General features: G+C 48.5%; 1 protein-coding gene across 1 annotated transcript in view; it reads right to left on the reverse strand.

Moving 5' to 3' along the window:
- Nucleotides 1–23,455, reverse strand: part of Pdgfra (platelet derived growth factor receptor alpha) — a 46,274-nt gene extending 22,819 nt beyond the window's left edge. The window contains exons 1-9 of the mRNA XM_041671083.1: nt 23,307–23,455; nt 13,662–13,722; nt 12,052–12,369; nt 8,151–8,411; nt 6,991–7,121; nt 5,198–5,369; nt 4,916–5,105; nt 2,193–2,308; nt 653–779 (exon numbers count right to left, since the gene is read on the reverse strand). Of these exons, the coding sequence (XP_041527017.1) occupies nt 653–779; nt 2,193–2,308; nt 4,916–5,105; nt 5,198–5,369; nt 6,991–7,121; nt 8,151–8,411; nt 12,052–12,369; nt 13,662–13,710 (1,364 nt within the window). The 5' untranslated portion in view covers nt 13,711–13,722; nt 23,307–23,455. The remainder of the gene's footprint in view (nt 1–652; nt 780–2,192; nt 2,309–4,915; nt 5,106–5,197; nt 5,370–6,990; nt 7,122–8,150; nt 8,412–12,051; nt 12,370–13,661; nt 13,723–23,306) is intronic.
- Between the last annotated feature and the right edge of the window lie 382 nt (nt 23,456–23,837).

Genomic DNA, 23,837 nt, shown 5'->3' on the forward strand with positions numbered 1-23,837 from the left:
CAAGAAGGTGTTGAGTTCAAGGTCAAACTGGGCTACATAGTGAGACCTTGTCTCATTAATCAGACCGAGCTAAACATATAGGCTGGTGCAATTAAAATCACTGAATAGCAGTAGTTTCTAAAATTCTTCTGGTCTTCACATTAGAGACAGTTCTAAAAGAGAAATAGGGGACTAAAGGGATGGTTCCATGGTTAGGAGCACTGGCTGTTCTTCCAGAGGACCTGGGTTCAATTCCTAGCACTCACATGGCAGCTCACAACTGTCTGTAACTCAAAGATCTGACACCCTCACACAGATATAAATGCAGGCAAAATACCAATGCACATAAAAGAAAAAAATAAATAAACTATTTTTAAAAAGAGAGAAATAGATAAACAAAAGGTATTAATAGGGAAAAATAAAGGCCCTCTGAAGACACACATTCATGTGTGTGTGAATACGTGTGCACGCACAGGCACACACACAGATACACACAGATGGAATCTACTTTTAGAACCCTATGGTATAGTTTATAAGTAATATAAGCTGTGGGCCAAGGAGGAATCACAAATACAAAAGGGGTCAACCAAAGAACTAAAATGCACTTGAGGTCCCTCATGTCATGAAAGGAACATTCTGAGCACACACGAATAGGGAGCTCTGGTTTCCATACTTCTTAATATCCTTGCAGATCATCCACTCGATGTCCGGGAGAGGTGTCCCTTCTGCCGTGCACCTCACAGTCTGTCCCCCACCAGAGCCATGGTGGTCATCCACAAGCTCCAGGATGGAGGCAGGAACTGCAAGAGCAAGGAAGAAGTCAGAGCTGCACCATTCTTGCCCCTGGCCATGGAGGGACATCCCTCCAAGAGATGTTCCCACGAGTTCAGACATGTTGGGTAAGACAGAAAGAAACGCTCCAGCTCAAACAGACCTGCTCAGGTAATAGCTACTCCAGCGTGAGCATCTGTGGGCTTTGTGCCTGGATGGTTTTAGGGCTGGACTGAGGGGAGGAAGAAGTGCCTCAGCTGGGAAGGGGAAGAGGACCCTCCAGCTATTTATGCACTGAGGATTTAACTAATGAATTTGACAAAAGCATCGAGTCAAGCAGACTTCACCCAAATGCACCATGGGACATCACTAAATTTTAAAGATCCTTTCGCCAACTTGTAGTCAAATAAGTTAGAGACAGGCAAATGTTTGAACAGAATGTATGTATGTACACTACATGCCTGTCTGGGGCCTATGGAGGACAAAGAGGATATTGGTCCGCCTGGAACTGGACTTAGAGGTGGTTGTGAGCCACCATGTGGGTGCTGAGACCCAACCTCAGTCCTCTGCAAGAGCAGCAAGTGCTCTTTGCCTATGAGCAATCTCTCCAGCACCTTGATTTGTTTTTTTTAAAGCATGGGGTTCCATCACCAAGTAATAATAATAAGCTGAAAAATATACATCTTTAATTTACTTTTACATACTTGAATTTAAAGTAAATAATTTAAACTAAATATTTTAAAATAAATATTAAAAACAGTAAGCAAAAATTTAATAATAAAATTTAATAACTAAATAATACATACTTTAATTTAAAATTTTTCCTCAGGACAATTTTTTTCTCCAAAAGAGTTTTCGATTTCAGACATTTTTGGAAGTTGGGTCCTCATGAGATGTCTTAGGGAAGGCCTCAGTGTAAGTGTAAGTGTGCACCTTCATGCACCCCTTACACACACAGCCAAGCGGTAATTTTAATTTTTTTATTGACAATATTTTTATACGCCTGAATATTTTCTGACCTGTCATGAGATGTCAGGTCAGGATTTCCCACTTGTGACATCAGGTAAACACTCAGAAAGTTTCAGATTTTAAGCTCCATGTGGAGGCAAATGTCTGGACTCTTAGCACTGGGGAGGCTGAGGCAGGAGTAGCACTACTCCAGGGCTAGCCTGGGCTACATACTTAGCCCCTATCTTGCCTCCTTCCATGATAAAAAATAATGTCTCAGATTTCGGAGCATTTCCGACTTTTGGGTGAGAAATGCTCAAACCAGACCTGCATTGGCAGGCGCGACCACATGGCCCCTGACATGAGCCATGTCCCGTCCCCGCTGCCACCCTCAGGTCTTGCTTTTCTCCAAGGCTATGAAGAGAAGAGTCAGGATGTCTTTGGTGGATAGTCAGCCCCTGAGAAAGCGTGACCTTTACGTGACTTCTACATACCCAGAGTTGACAGCTCAAACGTGTAGCTCTTCACGTCATCGTCATTTTGAACTATGATGGTGTAATGGCCGCTGTCTTCTTCCTTAGCCCGGATCAACTTTAATTTGCTTTGATATCTTAAGAGAAGAGAACTTTATTTTAATAAGCAGTAGCCAAATAAACTCCAATTGTTCAAGCAATTGCAGTCTTAGAAATTTTATTTCAGGAAAAAAATAGTCTCTTTTTTTTCTTGTTAATGTCAGTGTCTTTTCTAGAATTCTTGATCTAGCTTCCACACACCAAAAGGCTCATTCATAACCAATAAAAAACCAAGTATTTTGTGATAAGCCATCTCCAGGAGCTACCAATTCTGGCAAGACCTCATTTCTAAATGAAAATAAACAAGGCCTTCTTAAATGAAAACACTTAAGATGGCTCCGTTGGTAAAACTGCTTGTTGCTCCAGCCTGATGGCATGAATTCAATCCCCAGAACCTACGTCAAAAGATCAGGCGCAGAGATACCCATCTACAACCCTAGCACTCCCGTGTGAGATCGGAGGAGACAGGAGAATTGCCCCAAAGCTCTCGGGATAGCTAGTCTGAAATATTCAGAACAGTGACAGCAACAAGAGACCCTGTTTCAACCAGGTACAAGGCAACAATGGGCTCCCCAAAATTGTTCTCTGACTTACAGGTATGTTTGCCTGGATTTGAATTCGTGTGTGTGTGTGTGTGTGTGTGTGTGTGTGTGTGTGTGTGTATACAGTATTTTCACATTTGTCTGTCACTATGAAACACACAAAAGCAGCTGGAAATTATTGGACTTTCTATGCGTCCTTTTCTTACGTATAAAATATGATAATTAGCCAGGCAATGGTGGCACCTACCTTTAATCCCGGCACTCAGGAGGCAAAGACAGGAGAATCTCTGTGAGTTCGAGGCCAGCCTGGTCTACAAGAGCTAGTTCCAGGACAAGCTTCAAAGCTACAGGGAAACCCTGTCTCGAAAAAAAACCAAAAACCAAAAAAACAAAACAAAACAAACAAACATGTGTGTGTGAGAAAGAGACTCTGTGTGTGTGTGGTAACTGTGCACACAGAGCACTCGAGCTGCGAGTTCATTCAACAATCTTCAAATGTGGAAAGCATCTCATGTGCTCCAAACTACACGGCAAGTGCAGAACCCGGACAGAAGCAGGCTATGCTAGCTTTCTCTCTCTGGCCGCTACAAGATTGGCTTCAGGGTTGGATTTCCTTAGAGGCTGCCCACACACACCCAACTGTGGACAGTGAAATGATCTGGGCCATTCATACCTACCCTTGGTTAACAAGAAAGCCAGGGGGTTCACTGGTTTTACGCTCCATGAAGCCAGAAACTCCACTCACCTTGTGCTGCCTGACCCACCCAGGAAAGAAAAGACCAAGGGCTGAAGGGTTGTCCAATCACATTAGCAAGCAGCCTTCCTAAGCCACTCCCCCTGATATACCTGCCTTCTTGCCAAAGCTCTTCATCACAGCCTGGGAGTCCTGCTCAGATGCACACGAAATGTCAGCTGTGCCGGTGACCCTGTCTCCCAGCACTCGCAAGCTGAGGCCTGAGGGTCACTATGAGTTTGAGGCCAGGCATCACTACATAGCCAGACCCTATCCCAGGTAAACAAATATTAACAATAATAATAACAACAACAGCCAGAAGCATAACTACTTTAAATGGTGCAGTGGTTCACACCTAGAACCCTAAAGGCTGTGACAATAACACAAGCATCTAGGACTGCCCGGGATAGGAACAACTGGAGAACCGCCATAAACAGGCTACCCATGCATGCTTAAGTATTGCTGAGGCGTAAATGATGATGATGATGTGAGACAGGAGGATTGTTGAAAGTTTAAGGTCAGCTTTGGCTAGAGACCCTGCCTCAAACAAACCAAAGCTTTGCCCTCTGGCTCCTGGATTCTCCTCATAACTCGAAACTGAAGAGAAATTGGGGTCCCCGATGGTAGAAGGCTTGCCTAGCATGCAAAAGACACAAGAGACCCAGTGCACATAGACAGCATCGGGAGCAAGGGAAGGCAACACTGCTTAAGCAATGACAGAACCTGCCAATCACCCAGGACCCAAATGACTCCATGACTCAAACTTAATCAGACTCCTTTTTTTTTTTTTTTTTTGACAGGGTTTCTCTGTGTTGCTTTGAAGCCTGTCCTGGAACTCGCTCTGCAGACCAGGCCAGTCTCATACTCACAGAGATCCACCTGCCTCTGCCTCCTGAGTGCTGCGTGTTAAACCACCGCCTGGCTAGACTCTGCTCTTATTTCCAGTAAACTCGCGGATTGGGGCGGATGTACTCCAAATAATGCCTTTTGTTACAGGTAGGTTTGCATGTAAATTCCCTCCCAAGTGGAATCAGTCCATACATCTGTTGAAATATGATGGCCACTAAGGATTCTATGGAATCCAAGCAATCCCGCTCCCCCGTCTTTCCTTCCCTTTTAACTAGATCCAGTCTGCTGCCTTTCACTGGAGGGCAGAGCCATTGAGTCCTTTCTTTCCATTTTACCTTACCTATATATGCATGTTTGTCGGGCTGTAAGGCTATCACTGAAGTGTGACAAAAGCATGATTAACATGAGACTGTGAGCCTGTCTTAGCTTATATCTGGCAGGCTGATGTTCGGTCTGGGTGCTCCGGCACAGGCCAACCTCTTTCTAAGAAGACAGAAGCGACCTTTGAGGGCTCCCTTTACCTCGTTTCCTGGCTCTTCTGCACGTCGGTGGTGATCTCGGTGAGATTCTCAATCAGAGTCGAGTTGTCCTTCAGCCAAGATATCCTGGGAGTGGGGTAGGCCTGCACCTCCACCACGAACTCTCTGACCTGATGCAAGTTGACGGTTTCCATCTGGCCGAAGGTGGGCTTGATCTCCACAAAACCTTTCTCTGGACAAGCAAGAGTTCCCGTTACATAATAACCACTGCATGCGGATCCCAAGTACAGCGAGCGACTGGTATGTAAGAAAATAGTATGGTACCGTGGACAGAAATGGTGACTTTCTTCATTTCTTTGACCTCCTTGGTGGCCTGCCGGGCAGCACATTCGTAATCTCCGCTGTCTTTCACCGTGGCCTTGGGGACCGTCAAAGTGTACACCAGTTTGATAGATGGGAGTTTGATCTCCTCCAGCATGGTGATGCCCTTGTTTCTCTGCAGTGGCACACAAGAAAACTAAGGTTTGGAAAGCTCCTTCCAGAGTGAGCCCTAATATGACTCCTGAATGTAAGTGGGCTCATGGGTTCTGAGCAAGGTGCACGCCCTGGGAGACTTGGCAATCGAGAGGGAAAGCATAGTGGGAGCAGGAGTTACGTAGGATTTGCTGCACTTGGCAGTTTTGCTCTAAAATGATAATAGGGGTGTGGTAGGTAGACCACAGCTCTAATCCAGCACGTGGGAAACTGAAGCAACACCATTCCCTCAAGGTGGAAACCAGCCTGACCTACGTAGTAAGTTCTAGGCCAGCCTGGACTACAGAGTAAGCCCTAGAAAACCAAAAGACAAGCAGAAATGTAAAAAAAAATCGGGCTGGAGCTGGGCAGTGGTGGCGCACGCCTTTAATCCCAACAGAGGCAGGTGGATCTCTGTGAGTTTCCGACCAGCCTGGTCTATAAGAGTTACTTTCCAGGACAGGCTCCAAAGCTACAGAGAAACCCTGTCTTGAAAAAAACAAAACAAAAAAAGGGCTAGGGCAGTAGCTTAGCCATGAATCACATGCTCAGTAGCTATGAGACTCTGGGTTCAGTCACCAACATTACATCTTTTTTTTTAATATTTATTTATTTATTATGTATAGAATATTCTTTCTGTGTGTAATGCCTGAAGGCCAGAAGAGGGCACCAGACCTCATTACAGATGGTTGTGAGCCACCATGTGGTTGCTGGGAATTGAACTCAGGACCTTTGGAAGAGCAGGCAATGCTCTTAACCACTGAGCCATCTCTCCAGCCCAACATTACATCCTTTTAAGAAAAATAAATAAATAAATAAATAAATACAAGGATAGTCAATGATCTGATTAAACTGACTATATTATCCACTTGGGGTGTGGCTAAAACAGACTAGGTACAAAAAGATCAGGGTACAGAAATTTACAACTCAAGAGAAGGGAGGAAAGAAAAATACATGTATGATACATATAATTGACACATGGATTTGTTTCCCATATAGAATTGTATGCGTGTATTTTGTTCCCTGGGAGGCCCCCATCCACAGTAATAAACACCACTTCTGTCTTGGATTCCATATCTTCATACACCGCTCTTACATACTCACAGCAGCCATCAGAATAAATGAGACTTTATGCAAAGCTCCAGCTAGACGGAAGGAATACATTCTGGTATGCTGTTGCCCAGCTTGATGACTACAGACCATAATAGCACAAAATGCCTAGCAACACTATCAGAAGCCTCAAAACCCCACGGCATCTGAGTCAAGACAATAAAGATGCATGACTACCCCCACCATGAGCAAATATTTTAAGTCCAGGCATTTCTTGCTTTTCTAACATTTTAATTGTTGTGTTATAGTCACGGAACATTCCTGTTTGTTTCTGACTTCTCAAGGGGAGTCTGTACATTGTAAACACCCTGCCCCTTTATGGCCATCTCAAAGTCTCCCCGACTGAAGAAAAACTAAAGGTCCTGGAGTCAACTGTGCTTGCTGTCCAGTTGGAAGCTGAAGCCTAGAGAAACTCGGGGAATATGCCCATTGATGAGAAACATTTCAAGTCCTGCTGTGTTGGCCCCAGGCCCTCCGTACCCGGGGGTACCTACCACTTCTCCAGGGTATGTCCACTGAAGGTCAACCACCTCATTGTTAAAGACAGCGCAGGTCACCACAATTGTTTCCCCTGACTTATACACGGTTTGGCGTGCTTCCATCTCCAGATTCAGTTCTGACGTCGCTACAGTGAAATGACGGAGGAATTCCGGCATAGTTAGGATCTCAGAGCAGACCTGTGGCTGAGTTCAGTTTCTTTAAAATGATTGAACATCATGGGTAAACTAGTGCGATCAAGACAAAAGCTGGAAAATCTACAAGGCCTTGCCTTTTAGTCATATCTAACTTGGGGTGTGGTTATAATAGAGAAATAGAAAATAATAACCAGAGTAAAAGCTGGGCAGTGGAGGCGCACGCCTTTAATCCCAGCACTCGGGAGGCAGAGGCAGACAGATCTCTGTGAATTTGAGGCCAGCCTGGTCTACAAGAGCTAGTTACAGGACAGGCTCCAAAGTTACAGAGAAACCCTGTCTCAAAGAACCAAAAAAAAAAAAGGAAAAATTAATCTCTTTTAACCAGAGTAGCTGGGATGGCTGCACTCTTCTGGCCCCTTCAGGCCCTCTGCTCCTGGACTGCCACCTCTCCATTCTGACCTCAGTTATTCTTAGCACCTCCCCAAAGCCCACCACAAAACAAAGTGGTGACATTTTCTTGCTTCTGCCCCCACGTCTATGTAAAGACCTCCCTAAAATCTTCCACTCCAGCCCCCAACGTGCGATAGACTTTGCCAGTCTGACTCGCCCCTCACGTCAAAGGGAAGAAGGTTCACCCCTTTAACTACGGTCTTCCTTCAAAACTGCAATTACTTCATTCTTAAGTTACTGAAATCAATCTAGGCCTCCAACCCCCTGGGGTGGATGTTTATTTCTTTGGGCTCTGTTGTCAAGAATGTGAATCAAATAGTAAGAGGCTTATGCAAGAAAGAATTCCTTGCGGTATTTTCCATGGAGTATGCAAACTTACACGTATAAGCAAGTTCAGCCTGTGCTGACTTCTAAGCCTGTATTATTATAGCTACAGAGGTCAGGCACACTGTGTAGTGAAAGAGGGATCTTAAATTCCTCAAGGGGAACCAGGTCTCCACGGGCAGTGACGCCCATCAAGCTGAAAAGCCTCGTTTGCCTGCTGCTCTCATTTAAAGAGGGGAAAGTACCTTTCAAAGCATAAACGTTGAATTCGCCGGTCTTGAACGTCCTCCCTCTGACGGTGGCCTCACAGATGTACGGCCCCACACTGAAGGTCCCGTTGAAACCCTGCCTGCTGTCGTAAGAGGCCAGCACCTGCCTACCATTATTGTGCAAGGTTACTTGTGTCTCCGGATCTGTGGTGCGACAAGGGATGATGGCAGAATCGTCCTCTTCCACGATGACTAAAGAATCCGTCATCCCTAGAGGCACAAAGGCCATGTCTGGGTCTGCGATTGTAAGGAGAGAAAGAAGAATCTGTTAGAGTGTCATTTCTTTCCTACACGCATATACAGAAAAGGTGTCCCAATGGCATTATCATTGTATTATTATTATCATTATTATTATTATTATTAGGATTGGTGGTGCTAGAGAAACAACTCAGAGGCTCACACAAGCCAGACAAGCGCTCTGCCACTGAATGACACCCCCAGCCTGGCATTAACCTTGCTAGGTAAGAATGCCACCTCAGCACAAGCGTCTAAGAGTCATGCCACCAACATTAGTTATTTTGACCAGCCGAAGGTAACTTTAAAATAAAACAACAATAACTAAATAGCAACAATGATAATTAGAAATACCATCCAGAAAGTCAAATCAAGATTTTGAAAATTAAGGGACCGATTACAATCCTTGTTTCTTTTATCTATTTATATGTAATTTTACATTCTTGTTGTGTTTTGTTTTGTTTGAGATAAGGTACTGCTGTGTTTCCCATTCTGAACTGGAACATGTTAAATGACCCAGAGTAGCCTTGCTGACCCTGCGCTCATGATCCCACCATCCTCCTGCCTCAGCTTTTCTAGTGCTGGATTATAGGTGTCTGCTACCTTGTCCAGCCATAGTTCTTATCTGATGGACTGTTCTTAGAAACCCATACTGCCTATAGCTGGTATCATTGACAAGTAGCACAGATATCTGTCAAAAATAATCTCTCAAGAAATAAAAAAAAAAAACAACCCAGGCTGTGGGGTGGGGTGGGATTCAGGGAGTGGGGCAAAGTATGCCCTTAGCCATCCAAAGACGCTGGGCTTCATCCCCAGTGTGGGGAATTCCACAGCCCGAGCCCTTCTTGGCAAAGTCTCCGGTTAGCCGCTGTGGTAAGAAGTGCAAAGTGTCAAGCACCAGCTGCCCAGCTTTATAACTGCCCAGGAGTCGGTCACATAGGAGAACAACACAGGAGCCCGTTGGGTGGTGTTTGTACTAGAAGTGGGAACTGGAAAAAAAAAATCCAGACTAGTTTAGGTAGACTGAAACCTCAGGAACCACTTTTAACAAGCCCACAGTCCGTTGTGTTTACAGGATGGAAAAAGTCCTCCAGGACTGAAAATACAAACAAACAAACAAAACAACAACAATAACAAAAAAACTAAAGGAACCAATGTGTTATTCTTATCATTATTAAAATTATTATTCGTTTCATCATCATCAATGTGTGGCATTAAACTGACATTCTAAATCTATATCTGCTCTTTTCAAAAAAAAAAAAAAAACTTTTCTCATTGTTAGAAAAGACATGCCAGGGCTGGAGAGATAACCTTAGCAGGTAAATGCTTGCGAGGCAAACATGAGGACTGGAATTCGGATGTCCGGCACCCATGTGCACGCAGTGAAAACAGGGTGGGTACAGCAGCCTGCCTGGAATCCCAAAGCTCTTTCCACTACCCAGCAATGAACTGAAATTGCTATTTGTTCAGAGTTCCAAACTCTTGAACCCTGCCAACAAAGAGTTCAAGTTCAGAGAGATAGATTAATGTCCCTAAGGCTATGTGCATGACAATAGGGAACTTTTTTGTACAGTTGTCCATAGAGGCATCACACACACACACACACACACACACACACACACACACACTGATGGTTATAGGTCAGCAAAGGCTCCCAGCAAAGGCAAGGTGTGTGGTAGACAAATCCACCTGCTTCAGGCTGTCAGCTAAGCCTGGGTTCTGGAGAAACCACCACCCTCCAACCACAGAGACTTAACTGTCTAAAGCCTAGCCTGGTGGCCTCCTAGCCTAAGGTCACATTCCCCAGCAAGGCTTCCTAGCTGTGACTGAGGTCCATGGGCAAGAAGGCCCACCCTGCCGGCGCTGTAGTCCCTAGCCACCTGGTAGAGTCAAGCGGGACCATGTAGGACTCTCCCACTCCTCTCCGAGGCCTTATAAAATCCTTGCATAACTTCCGTCTTGGCATCTGTTTCTCGGCAGACACAAGATCCTATCATCAGCATGGAAATTCCCCTAAATGTTAATGACAAAACTCATCTAAAGCAAATGCACATTTGTGTTAAATCTGAAGCTAAATTGCTGTTTGGAAACTACCCTACTGAACTGTGAGTATCCAAGGCAAGGCCTCCCTGTTGAGTTTGTCTCCTGCGCTAGGCATGGTGCCTGGTATTTTTTTTTTTCATTGACTGACCCAAATAAGATGACTAGGTTTGATTTTTTTTGGCACCATACCAATAAAAGACATGCCATAGTACAGACTATTTTCAAAATGAAGAAAGCTCTGACGTGTTGACAGTAAATGCTTCTTTCTGGGCGGGATCCATAGCCTTCCACATTCTACGAGGCCTCTGCCACTGACTTATATCCCCAGGCACGAATCTTTCCTTTTTTTTTTTTTTTTGGAAGGGGGTGCTTTTCAAGACAGGGTTTCTTTCTCTGTATGTGGCTCTGGCTGTCCTGGAACTCACTCTGTAGACCAGGCTGGCCTCAAACTCAGACATCTGTCTGCCTCTGCCTCCCAAGCACTGGGATTGATTAAAGGCATGCACCACCACCACTTGATGAATCTTTCTTTTTTAAAATGGCACTTGTTTATTTGTGTGCATAGATATTTTAGCTGTAGGGGCATCACATGTGTGCAGTGCTTGTGGCAGCCAGGAGAGGGTGCTGGTCTCCTGGCATGGGAGGAACAGATTAAAGCAGCCTTGTGAGTGCTAGGAACCAAATCTAGGTCCTCTGCAAGAGCAGTGAGTGCTCCCAACACCCGAGCCATCTCTCCAAGCCTCCCATGGGTTGGCCTTGATTTGAAAGGGCAAAGGATCTTTATTTAATTTTATGTATTTTGCTGGTTATAATTTGATAGTCTCAGTTGAGAGGTTGAGGCGAGAGGATTGGTTGAGTCTGGCAGTTTGAGGATATCCTGGGCAACATCTCAAAAACAACAACAAAACAGCTGAGTATGGTCACACATGCCTATAACTCAGACTCAGGCGGTGAGACGAGAGGACAATAGTTTGGGGCCAGTTTGAACTACAAAGGAAACCCTATCTTTAAAAAAAGAAAGAAAGAAAAAGACAAGCTAAGCATGGTAGCACAGGCCTTTAATTCTACCACTCAGGAGGCTGAAACCAAAGGGTTGCTGTGAGCTGGGGGCTAGCCTGGACTACATAGCGTTCTAAGACAGCCAGAACTACTCAGCAAGAGTTCCAAAAACTAAAATCAGATAGAGAAACAAGCATAGGGCTAAGGAGATGGCTCAGTGAGGAAGAGCATTCGCTGGGCAAGTGAGAGGATCTGAGTTCAAATCCCTAACGCTTATGTAAAAATCTACACCCTCAGCCCTGCGGAAGGAGGAGGCAGGAGGTCAGCTTGGGTTTGCTGGCTGCCACCCTAGTCCAGCCTCAGTGAGAGAGGGAACAAGGTACCGTGAGAGTATGAGACACTAGTGTCTGCCTCTGGCTCATACAGAAAAAGAGAAAGAGAGAGACAGTGAGAGGGAGAGAGAGGAGGTGGAGGGAGGGATGAAGGAAGGAAAATCTGAATTGCTCTGCAATGCCCTGCAATAAACACTTAGGAAATTTACATGCTTTCTGACCCGTGACACAGGGACTCCGAGACAGGGCAGGGGAGCCCTGCGCCTCACCTGGCACAAATATGTAGATGTGTCTGCCTTCGATCTCGCTCTCCTCCGTCTGAGTGTGGTTGTAGTAGCAAGTGTACCATCCGGTGTGGGCCGCCGAGGCGTTGACCACTTCCAGCACCGTCACAAAGAGGCCGCTGTTATTCTCCTCGTTTCTGATTTCCACATTGGGGTCCTCTTCTTCAGACATGGGGTGCTGCCAGCTCACTTCACTCTCCCCGAAGCATCTCAGAGAAAAGGAGGAATTCAGCTGCACAACCTTCTCATTCTCGTTTGGGAGGATGGAGGGTAATAAGAGCTGGCAGAAGATGAGGCTCGGCCCTGTAAAAAGAAACAGCCTTTGAATAGGGTGAGCCAGAAAGGACAGCTTCGCCAGAGCACTGAGAGCGGCCACAGTGGCGGTAGCATGAACAACGACCATTTCTACGTGAAACCCAGTCTCTCTGGATGCCCATGAAAGGCCCCCCATTATGAGAGCCACTGCATCTGCTGAGAGCAGCAAGTGTCCCAACGGCCTCAACAGCCCCACCCAACCCCCCAGATTCACCCCTCCAAACACTCAAATGAATAAAGGATGCCTGATTCCAATTCCATATTTCACACTTTTATGTGTGACCGTAAAATATCCCAGTGTGGGCGGAGCTCAAGCGCATATGGCTTCTTTATCATGCATATGCCCCGCAGAAGGTTTCCCTGGCTTAAAAAAAAAAAAAAAAGACAAAAGTGGGCAGGAGATGTGAGAAGAGGGGCAGAGACATAGAGCAGACAGCGCACAGAGGCAGAGCTCCGGGCTCTCTCCAGAATCACACATCTTCCCGCACTGCCGTCTTCTGGCACGCTATCTCCCCGTAATGATTTCCAAAAGCCGAGGCAGGAAGGCATGAGTTTAAATCCACAAAGAAGAAATAAAACCCGGGGGTGGAGGGGGAGGGGCGATGAAATTCATCTCCAAGCTTCGAGTTTCAGTCTAGCGTCCCTGGGCTATAGAGTGAAAGGAAAACCATTGTGGCTAATTATTAACTAATGGTCTCCAGTTTCCCTGGGCGCCTAACCGTAGGGTAATATGGCCACCCATAAACAGTGGACGATCTAGCGAGTGCAGGCGAGTGCTCTACCACTGAGTGTCTCCCTTGCTCTCTTTTGACTTTTTTGTTTAATAGGAAGGGTCTCACTATGTAGCCCTGGCTGGCCTTGAATTTTATGATCTTCCTCCTACAGCCTCCAAGTAGCTGGGATTACAGGCGCAAGTCACAACACCTGGTGAAAGATTGCCGGAGTCTTTATTCTATTTGAGCAATTGATCAGATTCTCCTTTACTGCAAGCCCATCCTGGGGAGAGGAAGAGAGTGGTGGGCAAATACAGAAAACATTTCAATGCCAAGAATATTCGTAACCCTCAGACCCCTGACAGGAGACACTTGTTTCGAAATGGAATTAGTGCCTCTCAGCAAAGGGCACCAAAGGTTCCTGGTCACCCCAGAGGACTGTTTCTTTCTTCTCACCCTCTTTGGGCCTATGTGTAGATGAAGAGGACCACGGAGCTCAGAAAATCAGCATTAAGTTCCCTGGGACAGTGAGTGAAAGAAGACCAGGATGTTTGTGAGGCTACATACCTGTGAGGAGACAGCTGAGGACCAGGAAGGCCTGGTGGGAGGTCCCCATAGCTCCTGAGAACTGCAAAAGACAAAAGCCCACACAAACAGCGTTAGTCAAATGGAAAGCCACCGTTAAGCCAGGTTCTCCCGCAATGGGAAGCCTTAAAAGTTCCATTTCAGCAGAAGCATGTCCTAGCTTAAGGATAACAGCTAATACAGGAAGACGGCTAAGAGTAAAGTACCAAAGAGCCTGGCAGAGTCTCAAAGTTGTGCCAGGGTCTGGAGACACTGTCTCAAATAAAGGGGGGGGGGGAGATGCTATGGGCTTTGCCAGCATCTAAGGGGGGGGGAGTTTCTTCTACCCACAGGCTGCCTCTTGCTTCACGTCATGGTTCATCGGGGTTTGATTCTTTCAACAATCAGAAAAGTTCCCAGACTGGAACAAATAACTGGACAGTAAAATGTGGTTTCAAGGCAGACTAACCCATGTAGCTTCGACGTGGCCTCTATGACACAAAGGTGTGCAAGAACCTGGGCGTGCAAGAGTCTGTGTTCTTGTGGAACCTGGACACACAGCCAGGCTATTAGAAGCTTGGAAAGCCAAGGGCGGACACACGAACGAATGCCCACTAAAGAGAACGGAGGAGAGGCCTGGCATGCTTGAGGAACACCTTTAATTCCATCACTGGGGGAGACATGAAGAGTATCACTCACTCTCACCGTAAGAACGCAGTGTCTGTGCAGACACTGGGGAATAGAAACCTCCTTCCTAGAAATTTCTCTACAGGGTCCTCGACAGAGGGAGACTTCCGTCTGCCCCTCACAGTTTCTTGCTACAGGGCACAAAAGTTTAGCAAGGGATCCAAAGTCACACAGCCAGGGGCAGATGAGTGAATGTATGAGTATATGCATGTATATACATATTCATCTGCACACATACATATTCATGCATGTGCATGTGTGTACAGGTGTGTGTGGAAGCCAGAGGCTGATGTCAGATATATCCCTCAATCGCGCTATGCTGTATTTATTTTTTTGAGACAAGCACTCTGGCTGAATCTGGAGCTCACCAATTTTGGTTGACCAACAGGCCAGCACTTCCCAGGGATCTGGAAAGGTCAGCCTTTGGGTGCCCACTCTTTCCCAACACAGCCTGCCCCTGACCCCTCTCTTCTGCATGCCACTATTAGAAAACCTAATTGCAGGGTTGGGAACCAAATGCACTTTTGAAAGATGCCATCGGGCCTAATGGTCTATGAGGATCTTGGCAGGTGCTGGAGGATGTAGGGTTTCCAAACTGCTGTGGTGACAGCCACGGGGGGGGGGGGGGGGGGGGGGGGCACAGCCAGGGCTGGTTGCCTGATTTACCACAATTAGCAGTAAGGGCCTGTGTGTTTGTACACACCAATATCAACCTCCCGCCGATAACACACTCGCCAGCTTCAAAGCGGCTCCCAGCGCCAGCTTGCCGGCTAGGGCTCTATCACATTTGCATGGCATCCTGCAGTTCTCCCGGGAGGTTTACAAGCCATGGATCCTTCCAGCCCCACTAAGTTCAAGAGAAGGACTCAGCGCACTGAAAGAGCAAGCTCTGAGGACATTCTGCCCCAGCCAGGCTCCAGCAAATTTCCTCCTGTGTGTCCAGATACGGGGTGCGCTTGCTGCCAGGGTCAATGATTTGCTGGCATACAAAGAGGGCAATGAAAACAGGGCCTCTGAGAGGGTGATAACGATGCAAATAGTGGACATTCACATGTGTTTGCTGGAGATTTCAAACTTCCGTCTCTGATAACAGCCATTCCCTGGCTAGGAAAGCCGGGGTATTTATGAAGTTGTGAGCCGTTACTCTTCTGCAACCCAGACGATCTAGCCATGAGTAACTGTAGCATGGCTGCCCCACAGTGAGAATCAGAGACCCACGTGGGAGAGAGAGACTCCCCGTGCTTGCTGCCCATACTTTAGAGCTCGGGAAATCTTGGCTTTGCTGGTCTTTCCCCACCCTGCAAGTGCCATTCCCTCACAGCCCCCAGTCTGGAACATCCACAGGTCAGACATACAGATAGAAGTAACTGCGATTGCAGAATCTGAGCCCCATAGCACTGTGGGTCACAGTGCAGTGGGGATTAACACTTCTGCAGGAGAGAATAACAGATTTTGGGGGGTGGGGTAGGGCTTTGGGTTTTGTTTTGTTGGTATTTGTTTTTTGTTTGTTTGGTTTGGTTTGGTTTTTCCGAGACAGGGTTTCTCTGTAGCTTTGGAGCCTGTTTTGGAATTCGCTCTGTAGACCAGGCTGGCCTCAAACTCATAGAGATTCACCTGTCTCTGCCTCCTGAGTGCTGGGATTAAAGATGAGTACCACCACTGCCTGGTTTGTTTTGTTTTTGAGACGGGGTTTCTCTGAAACCTCTGAAAGCTCTGGCTTTCCTGAAACTCATTCTCTAGACCAGACTGGCCTCAAACTCAGAGATCCACCTGCCTCTGCCTCTCTAGTGATGGGATTAAAGACGTGAGCCACCACCGCCCAGCTGGAATAACAGATTTCTTTAAAAAAGAAAATCATTAATGGGACAGGTGATATGTTCAATTCTCAAGCCTGTTGGTCTGAGTTAGACGCGACCCAAGAGGTGGAAAGGGAGAGACCCACAAATTGCCCTCTGGCCTCCACATGTGGAATGTGGCCCACAAAGAAATAATAAATATAGAAATGTATTTTTAAAATAAATAATGTATTATTATTATTAGTGGGGCATAGTGATATAGAGAATGAGGATCCAGAGTTCAAGGCTAGCCTGGGCTATAAGAGACTTTATCGCAAATAAATAAACAGATAAATATCGCTTCTCTCTCCCACGTCATTCCACGTTGGACTTCGGTCTCCAGCCTCCATATTCAGAGCTCAACAGCGTGTCGCAGTTGGAGAAACAAGCCAGAGTATGAGACTGCAACCACAACCTCTCGGGGAGGTGCCATGATCCACCTCCAGCCTGCTGGTCTCATTCCTTCTCAGAAGATGTGACGTATCACAGCTCACTTCTGATCCCAGCTGTCACTCCATCAACCCTCTGAACTTTGGTCTTAGCTCTAAGCTAAAACCATCCTTCCCTGGCTTGACTGTTGGCCTCCCTGTGTCCTAAGAGGACCAACATATATATAGTTTCATTTCAAATGCTAGGATGCGCGCTTCGACTCTCTGCAGACTCCTAAGATGTATCAGATAATGCCATCCATAACTTCTAAGTCCTCCTTCCTGGAGGCCCCACAATGGCATCTTCTGCCCGGTGGGGAAGATGTGAACCTCTCGCTGGTATCACTGCGACAATTCAGCAGCATTAACTTATTAATGCATACAGTCCTAAAATACAGAAGCAAACCTGGTTGCAACCACTGTCTCAGCCCGCGCCTTTCCCCTCTCTTCCTCTCTAGTTCTCCCGGGCACACAAAGCCAGGTTGACCTTGAACTCAAGACCCTCCTGCTTCAGGCTGGCACCACTACACACAGTCATCCCACTGCAAACAAGAGTGAAAATTACTGAAGTTTCTCTTACCGGAGACCACAGGAGAAGCTGCAAAGTAAACAGGCTGCAGGTAATTCAAAAGCCTTTCTTCCAGAAGTGCTGCCCCTTGCCTGAGGCTGGAGCCAACTTCCCTGACACCAAGGGTACGAGACTTGGATTCCAATGCACAGACACTGGACACTGAAACCCACCCCACCCTGCCCCAATTAAAGACCACTGGGGACTCTCAGCCCCAAAGCCGCCGGGGATCTTCAAGACTCGGGTTTCTGAGGCGTGGCTCATTTCGGCTCTAAGTTAATTCTAACTACGAAAATAACACATCTCGTTGTTTTGTCTTTTCCCCTCTCTCTTTACTCAGTCTCAGAACTTCAGCTCAGGCAGCTTAAGTATGGGTCTTCACTGGTGGCAACTTCTGGGTTTTCTAGCCCGAAGTATAGCTCCCAGGACCTGCGCTCCGCCCAGGCCTAGGGTGTATTTGGTCTGCCAGAGTGCACTGTTTGGTAGATATTCCGAGAGGGGAAGGGGTTGGGACTCTTTTACCCACAAGCATTTTAAGGGACAGCCTGAGTTCATAAACCTTTCTGGTTTTTCGGCACTAGCTGTGTAACTATGAGAGAATAAAGAACCACTTCCTTCAAACTGTTGCTAGGTGAATAGAAGAGTTTGGTCACTGATTTTAAATCATCAAGCCCACATACTAGGTTTGTGGAAGGTAAAAACACTGCTACCTCTCTGCAGATCTGTTCTGTAAACACTGTTCAATATATTAGTATAAAAAATTAACAATTAGAGCTCATGGTGGCCCAAGCCTTTAACCCCAGCGCTCAGCAGGCAGAGGCAGACGGATCTCTGTAGACCAACCTGATCTACAGAGCAAGCTCCAGGACAGCCAAAGCTACACAGAAAAAACCCTGTCTGAAAAACCAAACCAACCAAACAAAGATTAACAGTGAAGCCTTGGAGCTGCCCAGTGGTACAGTGCTCACCTAGCATTTGAAGGGACTGAATGTTGTCTCCAGACCTGCCTCCCCCACCACACACAGGTTAAGTTGGAAACTACACAAACGCCTGGAAAAGAATATCTGTTCTTCCGGTGATTGTTGCGGATTCATAGGAGAGACAAATTAGTAAAATCATCTTCGCGCTCCTCAAAAGAAAAGGGATACTGGGTAAAGTCACTGGCTGATCTCTGGGTTCAATTCCCAGCACTCACTCCGCCCATCAGACCCCAGAACACACTCTTCCGGCCTCAGAAAGCACCAAGAATGAACATGGTTCATACGCATACACCCGAACACTGAAAATAAAATTTAAAAGAGAGAGAACTGGAAAGGGGGGGGGGGGAGCGAGAGAGAGAGCGAGAGAGCGAGAGCGAGCGAGAGAGGGGTTGGAATAGGCCAATTTGGAGTTTGCCAAGCCAAATTAGAGGTATATGCAGTTCTTCAGAGTGGACAGCAGATGGCAGTGTTGGTTCAAGAACGAGCATCCTGACATTCACCGAGGTGCAGGCGCCATTGAACAGAATTTGGACCAAAAATGTCCCAACTTTTACAATCTCTTAGATTGCACTTTTTGGTTTCGTGATGACTTGCAGTTAAACTCCCAAGCATGAAAGCAGAAATAACAAAACTGTCGCCTAAGATGCTTAAATTCCCTTGGGGACCCCAAAAGAATTCGTTAAGGGACAAGCATAATGGCCAGCATCACCTCACCATCAGCATTATTATCATCACCATTGCCCAGAGAGGGACCAAGAGTCAGCCGTGCGGTGGGAATCGGGAAGAGAGAGCGAGTGACCAGGCCGCAAAGACTTAGCAGAACTGTCCACTTGGGTTTAGGGGAAACAACGCTCTTTGCCTTTCCACCCCTCCAGGCATGAAGGGGACCTGGATCGTACCAAGAGACGCCTTTCCTTAGCGTTCCATTGTCACTGCTCAGAAACCCACCCCGGCGGGGTCCCTGAAGCTTGGCTGCTTAGAAACAACTGTTCCCTTCCTCAGTAACGCAGGGTCGTAAAACAAACATCAACAGGCCTGGACGCACAAGCAACGTCTGCCCTCCAAGATAGTGCTGGGTTGGAAATCGTGTCCTTCCGCCCCCCCCCCCCACTCCCCGCCACTTCTGCTAAATTATGACGCCCCAACTCTGCAGCTCAAACCCGGATCCTTAGCCCATCCTCGCCCCCCTCCCCCCAATGCCTCTGTGCCCATGCAGTGCCTGCAGGGAGACTCAAGAGCGACCCAAGTAACCCCAAACTCTGGTGCACTGGGCTCCTGGTTCCAAGCTCCGGGGCCCGCGACTCCGACCGCCCAAGGCTGGAGGGACAGGGGTCGCTCTGCGGGAGCCACTAGAGGGCGCGGCAGCCCTGCTAATCTTACCCGCTGTCTCCGCCGCCGCCCACAGCTCAGGATCGCGGTCCCCAACAGCGCAGCGCTCAGCGCGCCCACTTCTCCGGGTGGTTCCGCGCTGGCAGGCTCCAGATCGACACACACGCGCGCGCAAACACACACACACACACACACACTCAACACACACACAGACTCACGAACGAACGCACGCACACCAAACACCCTGGCTCCCTTTGCCTCACTCAAGCTCTCTGCCAACAAGATCACCACCAGACAGGAGGAGACGCAGATCTGCCCCGAGATCCAAAACCCCTGGTTCGCCGAGCTTAGGCCTCCGGAGGCCGCCGAGCCCTAGCCTCTACACTCAACGTTTGCATTGTTTTCAACTGCGACCTGGGAGGACGCTGGGCAGGGAGGAGGGAGAGGAGCCCCAGGTTTAGGGTTACAGGCGAGCTGCAGCGCCTCCTATAGGCCAGAGTCAACGTCGCCCGCAGCCGCCTGCGCCGAAGGCTGGACCAACCCTCTGTTGAATTTGGTCTTGAGTGCCCACCTTGCCCCTTTGTTGCCCTGTCCCTGTGCACCCCAGCTCCCCTTCGTGTCTCTAGTTTCTCTTCCTCCCGGGAGGGAGGGAATTGAATTAGAAGGCCTGGGACGGGACTCCCCAAGACGGAGACCTTCTTTAATCCCCCTCCTACCATCTAATTTCCCAACTCGTATTAATAGTTCGCCCCTCAGTTTAAAACAAAAGAAAAAGACACTGAACCACTACAGCAAACTAACAGGCACGGGTCGGGCCAGGGATCAGAATGCGGTCCCAAAAAGCTGCTTGCCCCAACCCTGCATTCACCCCGCGGGGAGTACTTTCTCAACAAGAGCCTCTCCACCTCTCTTTCCAAGGCCGATGCCTCCGGCCAACCAAACAGTCGCGGCCCGACTGTCGCTAAGCCTCACCTTTGAGTCACCTATCCAACTTTTCAGCCCTTCGTCTAGAATTGCCACTTTCTCGTCAGCTACCTTTAACCTGATCACAACTCACTTAAGTCCAGAGGGGCCCCACCCTTCGAGGTCGGCAGGCAGAAAGCTGGTCACCACGTCCCCAGGTCGCGAGCAGCCTAGGTCCCAGCCGCAGGAGGCAGAAATCCCGCCCGCCCGTCTCCGCGCCTGACGCGTTTGCAGCTGGAAGTTCAGCCCGAAGCCCCTCCCCCTGCATCTCTCGGTAGCCGGCGTCTGGGGAATAAAGTTGAAGCCCCTGAGCTCAGAACTGGGAAACCGAGTTCTGAATCCCTGCAGGTCTCCAGACTAGAGCAAAAGTAGAGAACAGTGACTTGAACTAGGGGTGGAGTTGGGCTGTGTTCGCTACCCTCTCTCCGGCGAGCTAAGTAAGTCCAGCTGTACTAGAGTCAATCCAAAAACAGGACCTTAGCAAGAGTTCTGAAGCAGGAACCGACCACGGCGACAAACTGGGGTGGCACAGGCACACACACGCGCGCACGCAAACGCGCGCACGCATACACACATACACACACACACACACACACACACACACACACACACTCCTGTTGGGGAGTCGAAGGAGTCCTGATCAAGAGGAGTGTGGAAAGGAAGAGGCTGAAAGGGAGGAGGAGAAGGGAAGCCCGGATTCGGGGAAACCAGACCACAAGGGAGGTTATGTAAAAGCCACCGCCAGGGCGACTGCAGAAGAACGCACTCCGAGGAGCGCCCCCCCCCCCCGCGCCTCTTTTTGCAACTTTGGGTGTTACATCTGGTGGTGTGCAGCCGAGGAACATAGTGCGGGTTTACACTAGCGGCCTCCTCCGGCTCCAAAAGGCTGCCTAGTCAGATCCAAAGCCATCCAGGAGAAGCAAGTCAGTCCAAAACATTGAGCAATTCCGCCACGAAGCCAAAAAACCGTTTCCCACACCGCCCAGCCTAGGGCTTTTCTGGATTGCTCTGTCCGACGCTGGGCAACCCAGACATAATAAGGGCCACTCACGCCCCCTCCCCAGTTTAGGCTTCCTACACACATCCTCGGGGATGGACCTAGTAACAATCTCTTCCAGGCATTTTCCTTACATCCTGAGGTCTTAGCAGGACTGGGAGTTCTTAGTGCGGGGTCCTGAACACTGAGGTAAAACCGATCCTTTGTAGACAATGAGGCCAGCACTTTCCTTCTGGCCAAGACCAGTTGCCAAATCACTGGCAACTCCTGCACACCTGGCCGCAAGGCTCTGGCTTGGTCCTGCTGCAGACTGGGGCCGAGCCATACAGCCTTGCTCTGGAGACTGGCCCACACCCTTTCCAAACAGAAAGAATCGCCGATCCCACCGAGGAGGTTTCCAAGCCAAGCGGACATTGCCTGCTTCCCCGGCAGTGCCAGAGTTTGGGGAGAGTTAATCTCACGTGTGTAAACCGATTTCCACGGGGATGAACGGTGAAGGACGGAGGGCTGCTCGGAGACCGCTCCTAAACCTTCCAGGATAGTGAGCGTTCGGAAGCAAGGAAAGGGGACACCGGAGGGGTTGCACTCAGGAGGCCAGTGCGGTGCAAGCGTCATCCGGGCAGGGCACAGAAGCACCCAGGTTCCAGCACCCGTCGGTAGGAAGCGAGGGTGGTTAGCTTCTCGCCTTTCTGCTTACCTGAACTCACGACTGTCCTTTCAGAGTTGTCCCTAACTTCTTCCCCAGAAAAACAGCCCCTAGCCGAAGATCTCGCCTCTGGACTGCCTGCGGCCAGGAGTAAGCAACAGCCCGGCCCCCTACCCCTGCAGAAAAGACTCCACCGAAGACGCGGGCGAGCAGAATGGGGGTGGGGACTAGAGAGCACAATGAGGGCCCCTCGGAGTGCAGTTCGAAATTCCTCAAATCCCAGTTGCTGGAATGCGAGGCCAGAACGACTTCTTCACTCGGGGCCAAATGTGTTTGTCATTATTCCAGATCGCTCGTCAACGCCGCCGCCAGCGTCGCCGGGGTGAGAGGTGCGCGGTCCGAGCGCACTGCAGATCCCGCCCGCGGCTTCCAGCACCCAAATGACTCGGCCCGAACGCTCCGGGGCCCTGGGAGTCGTCACCCTTCACCCGCAAGCCCTTCTGCTGGTTCGGCTGCTGCCACCCTGAGCGCAAGTCTGGCGGCAGCTCTCTCCAGCAGCAATGCCGTCCAGTAATTACGAGGGATCGGCTGGCGCCGTGTGTACCCGGCCGGCATCCGAGGTCCGTCCTCCTCCTCCTCCAGCCGAACCCTTCACACCTCCCTTTCTCCCAGTCCTTTCCTGCGCCCCACTCGGCGCCCCTCTCTCCCACACCTCTCCTGGCGGCCCCCACCCCAGGCTCCCAGCCATACCAACCGCTACAGCGCAGTCCCGCCAAACCGCGGGCGACGAATGAAAATAGTCATTAAAAACCTGTCCTCTCCCAGGACCCACTGCCAAGAGGCCAAACACCGCTGCTTCCACCCCCAATGTTACTTGGTTTTCGTCCCAGTATGCACGGATGCCACCCCCACCCCGAAGGAAAAACCTCAAAAATGTAAGACTAACAATTTTGGGGGGGAAGCTATAGGATTGTTAGAAAACATTGCTTTTAAAAATAGGTCTGGAAAAATTTTTTTAGTCCTTGGACTAACTCTCTGGTTACCCTAACCCCAGTGAAGTTTATTCAGAATAAATTACTTTCTGGACACACTACTGGAATTCAGCTACTTTTTCCTCTCGTTGCCCAAATTTTGGAATTACTTCGCTACTTCCAGCCCCAAGATATGATCAGGGACTTCCTTTAGAAACAAAAGTCACTTTTCCCTCTCCCTTACCTTCTCCTTCTATGTCAATTCGCAAGGAAAATCCTATATACGGAGTAAAAAAGTAAGCCCCAAGCTTCCAATGCGCTCCTGCAGCTCGCCTGTTTGTTTCTCTCCCTCAAGCCCCAACAGTAATGGGCTCAGAACCCGCATTTTGTAATTGATTCAATGTTATAGTCCATCCTCCTAAAACTAATCATTTGCTCAAAGTAAATAGCTGTCAGGAAATGAAGTCCCCCCCCCCCCCTTGGCCTCTTCAAAATAAAAGTTTCCCTCCGACTCCTTGCTCTCTGAATCTCTCCGACTTCAGATTTCTTCTTTGCTTCTTGCTCTTATGCAATCAGGGGGTCCAGTCCCAACCCCCAGACTTCAACAACAACTGGGGGGGCGGGGAGAAGCAAACCAGATGGGGTGGGGGTGGCTGAAGGGGGAGGTGTTGACGTTCTACCGGGAAAGGGGGTTTCGTTATACTACAAACAGCCTTCATCTCCAAAATGAATTGGTTTTCCAAGGGGGGATATTTTCCTGGGCTGCTATTGTTTT

The sequence above is a fragment of the Microtus oregoni genome, unplaced genomic scaffold (assembly GCF_018167655.1).
Source record: "Microtus oregoni isolate MIOR12 unplaced genomic scaffold, Mior012 000021F_ref0000039, whole genome shotgun sequence".
In the NCBI taxonomy this organism is placed as follows: Eukaryota; Metazoa; Chordata; class Mammalia; order Rodentia; family Cricetidae; genus Microtus; species Microtus oregoni.